The 11,517-nt window shown below is 44.6% G+C and overlaps 1 protein-coding gene across 1 annotated transcript; it reads right to left on the bottom strand.

Moving 5' to 3' along the window:
- Positions 1–2,205: 2,205 nt before the first annotated feature.
- On the bottom strand, positions 2,206–10,876 carry LOC137299738 (complexin-4-like). The gene is made up of 3 exons (XM_067968678.1): positions 10,701–10,876; positions 4,795–4,882; positions 2,206–2,424 (listed from the first exon to the last, which is right to left on the bottom strand). Exons 1-3 carry the CDS (start codon positions 10,874–10,876, stop codon positions 2,206–2,208), a joined length of 483 nt encoding a protein of 160 aa, XP_067824779.1.
- Between the last annotated feature and the right edge of the window lie 641 nt (positions 10,877–11,517).

Here is an 11,517-nt window from a genome sequence, read left to right as displayed (position 1 = left end):
AACCCGTGCTGTTGGAATGATTGATGGTGACAGTGATTGTATCAAATTGATGAGTATAAATAAAAATACAACAAAACAGAATAGTCAGAGCTGAATTAACATTGTCTATTTATTCTATATTCACAAAAGAAAGTAGCGAACAATTCAAAGTGAAACCAAAAATCAAATGTGCAAAATTGCTGAATGCAGGTAATCTGGTACAAAGCAATTTCTGTTATACCACAGGATACAGATCCTCAATTGTTTCCAGTGCAAACGTTTTTCAGAATCACACCTGAGTTCAGTGTGTGAAGTTTAACAGTGAAAACTCTGTTCATTAATCACTTTGCCAGAACCTTCACCAATATCTACACTTTATTTCCTCTTTTTGTGACCAAGGGAAGGGATGATGATGCTGGAGAATTTCACACACCAAGAGCTGGATATCCTTCCAGGCGGGTTTGCTACCAATTCAGGGTCAGGGAGGGATTTCAGACCACTGCCTCAAACCCCCTGCCCGAATCCCACTGCTCCGCTCCCATTGTCTCGACCCCACTGCTCCGCTCAGACTGTCCCAACCCCAACCCTGTATAACACAGTTTTGTGTTGTGATCCCGTGCTGTACTGAGGGAGCTCAAACTCATTCCAAATAGAACACACGCAGCAGACAGGAGACCTTCAATCTTTGGGTCTGGGCTGGAATTGAACCCAGATTGTAGACGTGGAAGAGCGGTGACCGTCCCACTAGACTCCCCCATACCCCTGTAAAGATTCCCCCTTTACTGAGAAAAGGAAGATCTCTGAATCCTATGACTCCAAAAGAGGATAGAACCACAGTGTTTAATTAATGGTTAAAAAAACAGTAAATTGGATTCATGCACTGAGGGCCTAATATTATAGTAAAGGGACATGAATAACAGAACACAAAATTTCATTTTCAAAACAAACCTGCTTCCTCATTTTTAATCCTTTTTAATGTGTATTGCTGTATTATTTTGGTGCGATGTAGAGAAGGACTTAAACTCAAAGCCCAGATGTGTGAGTTTTATTGAGAAACCCAGGTGAAGGGCCAAGACCTACAGTGCAGGACACGACCAAGGTTGAGATGGTGAGGTGAATCAGGCAGTAATGGTTAGGTGACACCAAGTTTGGGTTTTAAAAGCCCGTGAATTGTAAAAGGAAGGGAAGAGTGAGGGAAGTGTGGAGTTCCACAGTTTCGAGGTCCTTAGAAAGAATGAGTGCGAGTAGGAGACGGTGTGATGAGTCTCCATTTCAACACTGTGAGGATGCAAGGAGGAGATAATGTGATCAAAGCTATAGAACTGAACTGAACAGGTGAGAAGGTCCCAGGTTGCACTTTGTGTCTTTGTTGAGTTAGGAGCAGCAGCAATTAGCTGCACTACAATTATCCTCAGCACTCATGGGCTAGAGAGGGGTTAAAAATAATCAGCCAGGATACCCGCTCCTGATCATAATCCAGGAAAGTGTGTGAACACTGGCCGGGAACAGGATCAGGCTCGGCTTGTTGCCCCTCCCACCTCGTGGTCGACAATCACTGAATAGGCCGCTACAGGAAAATGGCCACGTGGGTGAGATACCGGAAAATGATCTTACATCCGGCCCTCCAGTAAAAACTGTGCTAACCTATCATCTTCAGTGTTGTCACTAGCATATCACTCGTGTGTAATGGTGCGTGTGTAAAATTTTCACACTGCATCCAGGGTTCTGTGAAAAACACCCAGCTGTACAATTCTAGATTCTGGCCTTCCAAATCTGAGCTGTGTATGGAGAGAGTGCTTCTAGTAACACTACTGGAAGTTACAGGTGCAGGTAGTTTGAGGGGATCAATGAAGGGTTTTATTTTGGTCAGGTGGGTGTGTGACACACACACACACACAGAAACCCATTACTATGGTTAAGGGTCTCCAAACCAAACTAATAAGCAATACACACAGGCAGCGTTTCTGCTTGCCTGATAACTCTCCAGGACCCACTCTACTTATCTAACTTCAGGGAGGTTAGATGCAGATTGGCTTAGAGACCCCCACCCAAACATATGGAGGGGATTTCTGGAGGATAAGCAACTAAAACCAGCAGAGTGTATCACACAATGTTAACGTGTTTCTCTATTGGTTCCAATACCTCAAATAGACCTTGTAACATCAATCGTAATAATGGGGAAATCTCATCCAGCTGAGCTTCAGTACGTTACAGATTTAACCAACGTTACATCACAGAACATTTCTCCTCAGCCGTCTGTTTAATGTCGGTGAATGTTTCCTGCGCCTTGGTCTTGATGGTGTCAAAGTCCATGTTTTGAATGGTCCCCAGAAATGAATTATTGGCTTCTTCCTCCTCTTCATCCTCTTGCACCATCTTCGCTAGGTCATCGGGCAGATCCACATCGCCCCCTGCCACCTGTATCTGACTCTCATCCTTCTCACTCTGAATAGCGCAGGAAGAAAAAGAAGACTCGTTAACCCATTATGTCCTTTCCTGCATTCCACCCCTCGACTCACTGAAGATCGGAAGATTAGTGGATGGAAAGTCATGTGCCTGTGAACTAAGCATATGCCCGTATTCCTGATATGTGCTCCCAACGTGAGGGGCTCTGTGCCAGACACACGAGGCAAAAACTTAAGCGCTGATTTTTTTTTCTGTGTTTTTTGTTTCCAATGATCTCTCCTCCTCTCCTGACTCTCACTGCAGTACATATTCCAGAGGCACTAGCCACCCTCTGATACCTTACCCAAGTGGTCATTCTTCACATTAGTCCAGACAATGAGTGTCCGCAGCCTGCTCAACTGTGGAGGGCGTCAGAGCTGAGCCCTATCCTGTGTTCCCCTAACACCCACAGCAGTACTCTTCAGCAGGGGTCACTGGATAGTGATCACAAGCAGGAACCTTGGTTGATTTTCCTGGCCCTAGCCAAGGGGCACCGAGGCCAATTGTAGCAGCCCTACTGCTGTCCTGCCTAACTCCGCATAGACTAGGTAACAAAGCTGGGACTTCCTGGCCCAGATATCCCTTTGCCATACAGGGCACTGCATTTACCTACTGAGCCATCAGAGGACCAAGAGTTTCTACAGTCAGTATGTTTCCTGTACTGTACCTGTTTCAATCGGTATCTTTTCTGTACTGTGCCTGTGACAGTTGATAGATTGCCTGTACTGCACCTATTACAGTTGATTCTTGCCTGTATTGTACCTGTTTCAGTTGGTATATTTCCTATATTGTACTAGTTAGTTGGCACATTGTGTGTACTATACCTGTGTACGTTTCCTGAATCATACCTGTTTCAGTCAATAAAGTTCCTGTACTATACTTGTGGCAGTCGATATATTGCCTGTACTGTACCTGTGACAGTTAGTACATTTCCTGTACTGTACCTGTGAAACGTCAGTACATTTCCTGTACTGTAGCTGTGGCAGTCGATATATTGCCTGTACTGTACCTGTGACAGTTAGTACATTTCCTGTACTGTACCTGTGAAACATCGGTACATTTCCTGTACTGTAGCTGTGGCAATCGATATATTGCCTGTACTGTACCTGTGACAGTTAGTACATTTTCTGTACTGTACCTGTGAAACGTCGGTACATTTCCTGTACTGTACCTGTGAAACGTCGGTACATTTCCTGTACTGTAGCTGTGACCATTGGTACATTTTTTGAAGAGGTGATTAAAGCAGTGGTCAGGGGAACGTCTATGGATGTTGTTCACAATTTACATTAATGATTTGGACTCTGGAATCGGAAGTACAATTTCAAAATTTGCAGATGACATCAAATTGGGGGGTGTAGTTAATACAAAGGAAGAATGCGTCAAAATGCAAGAAGACATTAATAAACTGGCAGAATGGGCGTGTAATTGGTAAAGAATTTCAATATAGTTAAGTGTAAGGTGGTGCATTTTGGTAGGAAGAATAAGGAGGCCACATACTGCTTGGATAATAAGAGTCTAAACGGGATAGAGGAGCAAAGTGACCTCAGGGTACAGATATACAAATCACTAAAAGTAGCAACACAGGTTAATAAAGCCATAAAAAAGGCAAACCAAGCACTGGGGTTCATTTCTAGAGGGATAGAATTGAAAAGCAGAGAAGTTATGTTAAACTTGTATAGAACCCTGCTTAGACCACACTGGAGTACTGTGCACAGTTCTGGTCTCCATATTATAAAAAGGATATAGAGGCATTAGAGAAGGTGCAAAAAAGATTCCCATGGATGATACCAGAACTGAAAGGATATACATATCAGGAAAGGCTAAACAGGCAGGAGCTCTTTTCTCTAGAAAGGAGAAGGCTGAGGGGTGACCAGACATAGATCTTTAAGATAATGAAAGGGTTTGATTGGGTAGATGTGGAGAAAATGTTTCCACTTGTCGGGAATCCAAAACTAGAGGTCATAAATATAAGATAGTCACTAATAAATCAAATAGAGTATTCAGGAGAAACTTCTTTACCCAAAGAGTGGTAAGTATGTGGAGTAGATAAGGTAAATAGCATAGATGCATTTACAGGGAAGCTAGATAAGCACTCGAGGGAGAAAGGAATAGAAGGGTATGCCGATAGGGTGAGATGAAGCAGGGAGGGAGGAGGTTCGTGTGGTGCAATGGTCTGTTTCTGTGCTGTAGACTTGATGTAACTCGATGATAGCTGTGTCACTGGATTTATTTCCAGGAATCACTGGGTTTACAGGTATCACTAGGTTTATTTCCTGTACCTTACCTGTGTCACTGGGTTTATTTCCTGTACCTTACCTGTGTCACTGGGTTTATTTCCTGTACCGTACCTGTTTATTTCCTGTACCTTACCTGTCGTAGCCGGTATTTCTCTCTCATGTGCACTCGCACAGTTGCCCTTTCCGCTTTCTTTTGGGTGAACATGTTGTCTCGTTCAATTCTAGGATGGGAAGGAAATGACATTTTAAATGCAGAATCTAAGGCTTGATTGGGTTCTACATTCCCTGCTCCGACTTTGGTTTGATTTGGTTTAATCTGCAATGAAAAAGATTCAGATAGGGTATGATTCTGCTTATTGTCAGAAATATTTGTCAGATTTGCCTGGGTGTTGCAGTGGGTTAGACATTGCACTTTCACCTTTGGAGCCAGAGTCCAAATCCAGCTTAGTTGGATCTTATAAGTTTACAGAATTGCTCCTAATTTGCCACTGATCTGGCAATTACACTCAGAGGTCTTAGATCACTGAGGTACAGATCAACCATGATCTAATTCAATGGCAGAACAGGCTCGAGGGGCTGACTGGCCTACTCTTGTTCCTATGAGTAGCAATTGGGATGCTACAATTGGCCACAATGTCCCTGAGAGGGGATAGTGTGCTGTGTGGTTCGGACGCACGTAGTCGAATGGCCTGCTGACACTTTGCTAGTGTGGCTCAGTTCACATCTGCAAAATGGCCACTTGGCTGAGGTACTAGAGGGTGGGGGTGCTCGTGGAACTGTACCCAGCAAGTGTCAATGACTAGCAAGGTGAGATTTTACTGTAGTCCTTTCTAAATGTGAATGGGAACGCTGGGTTTATTTCCTGTACCTTACCTGTGTCACTGGGTGATGAATAAAGAGTATCACGTATTATTATATTGAATATATAAGTCCTGCACTTCCCCTCCTGCTGTTAGTTGTAGAGTTCCCTGGGGATCAGTCCTGGGTCCCGCCCTGCTGAAGAACTCCCCTGAATCGTGCCATAGGTCCACTTAAGAGGGCAGACAGGGCCTGTTAAACAACTCATCTGAAAAATGGTATTGCCGAGAGCGCAATACATCTTCACTGACGTGTCAGCCTAGATTAGGTGCTCAAGTCTCTGCAGTATGAGGACCCCATGACCTCCTAACTCAGGTGAGAGTGCTATCATTGAGCCATGGCTGACACCGTAGGTGGGTAAATTGTAAATTAGAACGCCAAGATCTGTTAGTATCAGTAACTTGAGATATGTAAATTAGTGGCTTTAAAGTTTATACGTGACCCCAGTGGCTTCACGGGATGCACCTGTGCAGCCCACAACACCAATAATTTGCATTTATATAGCGCTCTGAACATAGTAAAACATCTCAAGGCACTTTAGAGGAGCGTAATCAAACAAAATTTGACACCGAGCCACATAAGGAGATATTAAGGCAGGTGACTTGGTCACAGAGGTAGGTTTTAAGGAGCATCTTAAAGGAGGAGGAGAGAGGTAGGGAGACGGTGAGGTTTAGGGAGGGAATTCCAGAGCTTAGGGCCTAGGCAGCTGAAGGCACGGTCATCAGTGGCGGAGCGATTAAAATCGGGGATGTGCAAGAGGCCAAAATTGGAGGATCGCAGGGATCTCGGAGGGCTGTAGGGCTGGAGGAGGTCACTGAGATAGGGAGGGGCTGAGGCCATGGAGGGATTTGAACACAAGGATGAGAAGTTTAAAATCCAAAGCAAAAGATTGGACACCCCTGCACCACAGCACTGCCTGTTGACACTGAAGTTAAAATAAAAATCGTTGTTCTTTGCAGGCGTAACCTGGGCAGCTCATTTGTGTGAGGTCCCTGCTTTATCTGTTGTCTCTCTCTCTCTGCTCGTGCAGAGGCTGGTTACTTGCTCCGTGTAAATCCTGCTAAAGCTCTTTCACCCTAAGCCGCTGCTGTCAAAGTTTAGCCTCAAATCCTGGATTGCACTAGTTACCTGGCTTCGTAAAATAGAAGGTTACTTAGCCCAGTTTGTTGGCACTATAAGTACCGTATTTCCTCAAATATAGATGTTTCAACAACAAAAAATTGACCGATGTGGGTGAATCCTTTACAGGAATTGGTAACCGTTTTTCTCGTTGGGTTGGCTTGAACTTTATGCAGGGGAATTATATTATGTTATATTAGCTAACACTTACAGTGTAACAGTAATGCCTGCTTTCATTACTTTTAAAGGCAACTGTACCTCCTGCTATTCAGTCCTCCCACCACTGTGGCATCATGTTGGGCTAGCACTGTAAGTTAATGGGATTTTCCCAAATAGTGCACCCAACTGAAAGGAACAGCTCACTCATTTACCTAATCATTTAGTGACAGCCCCAATATTCGAGCCTGGCCCTCCTCTCTCAAAGGCACTGACTCTTGAAGGAGTAATAGTTCCACAGGTGCCGGCTCCTTTCTGGTACCTCGTCCATTCCTCGCTGGCTGGACAGTGATTGTCGGCAGGCTGTTGGACCGCAGGGGGCATCGCAGCCAAGCTCAATTCTGTCTTCATCAGATGTTTACATACATGCAGCTGTAAGCAAGGGTCACTACGTCATGATCAGTAGTGGGAGCCCTGCTTGATTCTTCCCTTCCTTAGCCACTGAGCATAATTGTAATGACCATGTTGCTACTCTGCGCCCTGACTGAGAGCTAACATGGCAAATGATGGCGATCAAACTGGGCCCTTCCTGGTCTGTGTGGCTCAGTACCACACTGGGTGGTGCATTTTACCACTGAGACAATAAGGCCGTTACCTGAATAAGATTTAGGCTGCATATAGTGACACCACTAAATAGACCTTGTTTGTTGTAAAATAGACTGTTTGCTGTGAGTCCTGCCGTAAGTCCCGGCCTGCCTCCAACTCAATGGCTGACACAGTGGTGTCAATAGACAGTCTGTTGCCTCGGCCGTCTCTGGGCTGATTTCAGCCGTTCTTGATCCTGGCCACTAGGGGGAGCATCTCGGATCAGCAGTGTGCTCCATGTTATGAAGTGGACAGAAGTGTAGCTGATGTCGAACGGCACTGACTGTGTGAAAGGAAAAGCCCACTGCTCACACATACACACACACCAGGGTCCCAGGACATCAGACCAGGAAAGGCCCCACTGCCTCCAGGCAGTCCAGCAGTACTCAACATAGACCATGGTGATGTGAACTTGCCAAGAGAGGCTCTATCGATGTTTGAGCTGAGTACTTGCCGGCATGTGTGGACACTATCTGGGCAAGCCCCAGGCAGCATTAACCCAGCTTATATACCAGGACAATATTCCCATAATGCAGAGTGCATGCTTCACAGATGTGATCTGGACTGTTTTGATCTGTGGGGATGATTTACCAGTCGTATCTCCATCACAGTTACCTCACAGTCCAATAAAGGTGTTGGTACAGTGACCGGACAGGCCTCAGTGCTAGATATGCTCTTGGTCCCTACTCTACAATCCACAGAGTGTTGGGTTCAAAACAAATTTCTTGACTGCTTCCCTCTGGGAGAGCTCTGCCACCACCCTCCTGACTGACGGAGAACAAACTGGAGGCAGGATATTTAAGTAATAAAGCAAGAGGAAAAATGGCAAACTTTGAACAGATGAGCTCAGCACCCCCTGTTGTGGGCCTCACCCACACGGACCACCAAGGTCCCAGGTTTGATCTCTGCTCTGCGATGGTGGAGGAGGCAGTACAACCGGACTCATCACCCCAGACCAGTGAGGGTAAGGATTCAGCCAGGATTCCCACTCCTGATCGCTATAAAGAAAGAACTTGCATTTATATAGCGCCTTTCACGACTTCAGGATGTCCTAAAGTGCTTCACAGCCAATTAAGTACTTTTGAAGTGTAGTCACTGTTGTAATGTAGGAAACGCAGCAGCCAATTTGTGCATAGCAAGGCCTCACAAACAGCAATGTGATAATGCCTAGATAATTTTTTTAGTGATGTTGGTTGAGGGATAAATATTGGCCCGAACACCGGGGAGAACTCCCCTGCTCTTCTTTGAAATAATGTCATGGGGTCATTTACATCCACCTGAGAGGATAGACCAGGCCTTGGTTTAACGTCTCATCTGAAAGATGGCACCTCCAATGGTGCATTCCCTCACTACTGCACTGGAGTGTCAGCCTAGATTTTGTGTTCTGGTCTCTGGAGTGGGACTTGAATCCACAACTATCCAGTGACTCCTGCTTGTGATTTTAAAATAAAATTGTTGGACTATAACCTGGTGTTGTAAGATTCCTTACATTTGTCCTGCTAACAGGTGTCTCCTGTGAGCGGATGTTGATTGAAGACGAGGCTGTGGCATCACCCGTAAACAAATATTCTGCCCTGGGCAAAATTATCCCTTGAATGTAAACACACATCTCAGTTAACTGAAAATAAGGGAGAGCCAGCATGACCTGACATAAACTATGTCACAACTCAGACTGCATCAAATGCAGTGTATCCCCTCACAGCAGCCAGTCACTTCAGGTAATTCAAATGTACAAAGGCCTAGACACTGGGTAATTGTGCACCTGTTAAGGTGAACAGAGCTGTCAGGCACTTGGTTTTCAGCACAGCTTTTTATTGAACAACCCCAGGTGAAGGACCAAGGCAAGACACACCGAGGGTGCAAAGGGGAGGAGAGAAGGTGAGACTTAAAAGCTTGTAAACTATCGGAGGAAGGGAAGGGAATGTAAGACGGAGTTCTGCAGTTTTAAGGGAAATAATGAGTTAGAATAGGAGACACAGTGAAGAGGATGGAGGAGTGTGTAGGTGAGCTATTGGAGCTTAGGAGGAATAATAGAAGAAAGTTCAGAGGATCACTGACCATAGTAGTATCAATAAAATAGAGAGATAAGTGAAAGAGGGGGAAAAACAAAGAAGAAATAGTTTATCAGAATGTTTTCAATGTAAAGCTGAAATACAGAAAGAATTTCTAAGAAAAAGGGCCTAATTTAATATTTTACGTTTGATAGTATAATTACTAATAAGAAAATTAATATATCAAAAGTGAGTATTTTTAGCAAAAATTATGCAGAGTCAAAGATTTTTACAAATTAATTTACACTTACTGACACTAACACAGAGTTATTACCCTGAATGATTTCCCCCTCACTCTGCTCCAGTATTTTCTCCTCCCCCCCCCACCCCGAAAAGTGCGGACTCTTACTGACGTATGGGTTCCCAAGGTGCCAATTGCCCTCCAGTACCTCACCCAAGTGACCGTGTATGGTCCTAGACAGTGGGTGGCAGCAGGCTATTTGACTGTGGGAGGTATTGTGGCTGAGCCTGACCAAGTCTCACCTGACGTCCACGGAAGTAAATTTTCCAGCAGGGATTAATGGACAGCAATCAGAAGCAGGAACTCTGGCTGATTATTTCCCTTCCCTAGCCCAGGGGCACTGAGGCCAATTGTAGCATCAGCTGAGTACAGATTGGGGATCGAACCTGACACCATCCTGGTGTGTATGGTTTAGTGCATTTAACACTTTGTATTATTTCATTCCTTGAGATGGGTGCACTAATACATGAAAAGGTGAGTGTTTGACTGGTTTTCAAACAGCCAGGGCCAATCTGCACTCAGTAAGTACTGCTGTGTACATTGAGCTGGGGCTGTGTTACCTATAACTGACTGGACTATTTTTGTACAGATCATTATTGAAGCCACTGTTTGTAAATTCTAATCCAACTCTAAGCAAACGACGTTCTTTCCAGTTAACAATATCGATGGGAGTGATTCAGACAATGCTATGTGCTTATTTCCAAACTACATTTCTCTTGTTACGAATATTTAATGACAGTGTATGCTGACTGTACCTTAGAGTGAAAGGATGTTTGTGAATTAACGGAAAGTTTAGAATTTCACTAAAATATACACGGTGTTAAATTTTGAAACTGCATTGTTTTGTGTGCTCATATTTAATTTTAAAAAATTAATCCTAACTTGTGTTTATCTTTAAAACTGCCCTTTCGGTTCCCACAGTCTTACACTTTCCCTTTCAATCCCTTTACTCTCCGTTGTAGCACTCACTTTTCTTCCACCAGCTGCCGTTGGTATTCCTCAAACTCTTCCCTGGTCATTCCCGTGTTTTTTGGGGTCGGCTTTCCATCCCCTTCCTCCGTCTTCTCCTCTTCGCCTCCTCCTCCTCCTCCTCCTCCCAGATTTTTCATTTTTTCGCTGATCATGGTTTTGAGGAAGAATGCCATCTTGGCAGAAACTGGTCTAATTACAGGGAGGGAAGGCAGGCTGGTGTTGGCTGAAGCAGAGTGTGCCTGAAGGACAGATAAGCCTTGGGTGTAATTGGTAGACATCGAGCTAAACGGCTTAAATCATTATAAGATGTCACAGTAAACTATTGGGCTCCTTCTCCACTCAGATCTGATGGCCCATTATCCCCGGTTTAAGGCCTCCATCAATTGTGTTTGAAAAATGTATCACGCAAGTGGTGAGATTTTGCTTTTATGTGTGAAAGAGTTGTCCCATTAACATTTGTGACATTTAAACAAAGAAAATGCTGCTTCTTTGAAACAATCCCGCCTCCCCCAGCCCAGAAAACTTTTCTCCCTTCCTCTCCTGATGGTGCCAGCTCATTCTGGGTTTAGTTCCACAGGGAAGGGACACCCTTCTGTACTTCTCCCGAGTGGCCACTCTTCATGTGTGAGCTTAGAAGTGTGTGTTAGCAGGCTATTTGACCCTGGAAGCATCACTACCATGCCTGCTCCCTTTCTTCTCAGGATGTAGGTATTTATTGCCCACCCCTAGTTGCCCTGAGAAGGTGGTGGTGGGCAGCCTTCTTGAACCACAAGCAGTTTCATGCAACTGTGTGGTTTACTAGGCCACTTCAGAG

This window comes from Heptranchias perlo, chromosome 29 (assembly GCF_035084215.1).
Source record: "Heptranchias perlo isolate sHepPer1 chromosome 29, sHepPer1.hap1, whole genome shotgun sequence".
Classification (NCBI taxonomy): Eukaryota; Metazoa; Chordata; class Chondrichthyes; order Hexanchiformes; family Hexanchidae; genus Heptranchias; species Heptranchias perlo.
This window is presented reverse-complemented; position numbering and strand designations above follow the sequence as displayed.

What these genes read in the sequence shown, in the direction of transcription:
- LOC137299738 (XM_067968678.1), bottom strand. Translation starts at nt 10,876, where the DNA reads ATGGCATTCTTCCTCAAAACCATGATCAGCGAAAAAATGAAAAATCTG. An exon ending in CGGCAGCTGGTGGAAGAAAA is followed by an intron (nt 4,883 to 10,700) that starts GTGAGTGCTACA and finishes TTCCCATCCTAG; the next exon opens with AATTGAACGAGACAACATGT. An exon ending in AGAAATACCGGCTACGACAG is followed by an intron (nt 2,425 to 4,794) that starts GTAAGGTACAGG and finishes TGCGCTATTCAG; the next exon opens with AGTGAGAAGGATGAGAGTCA.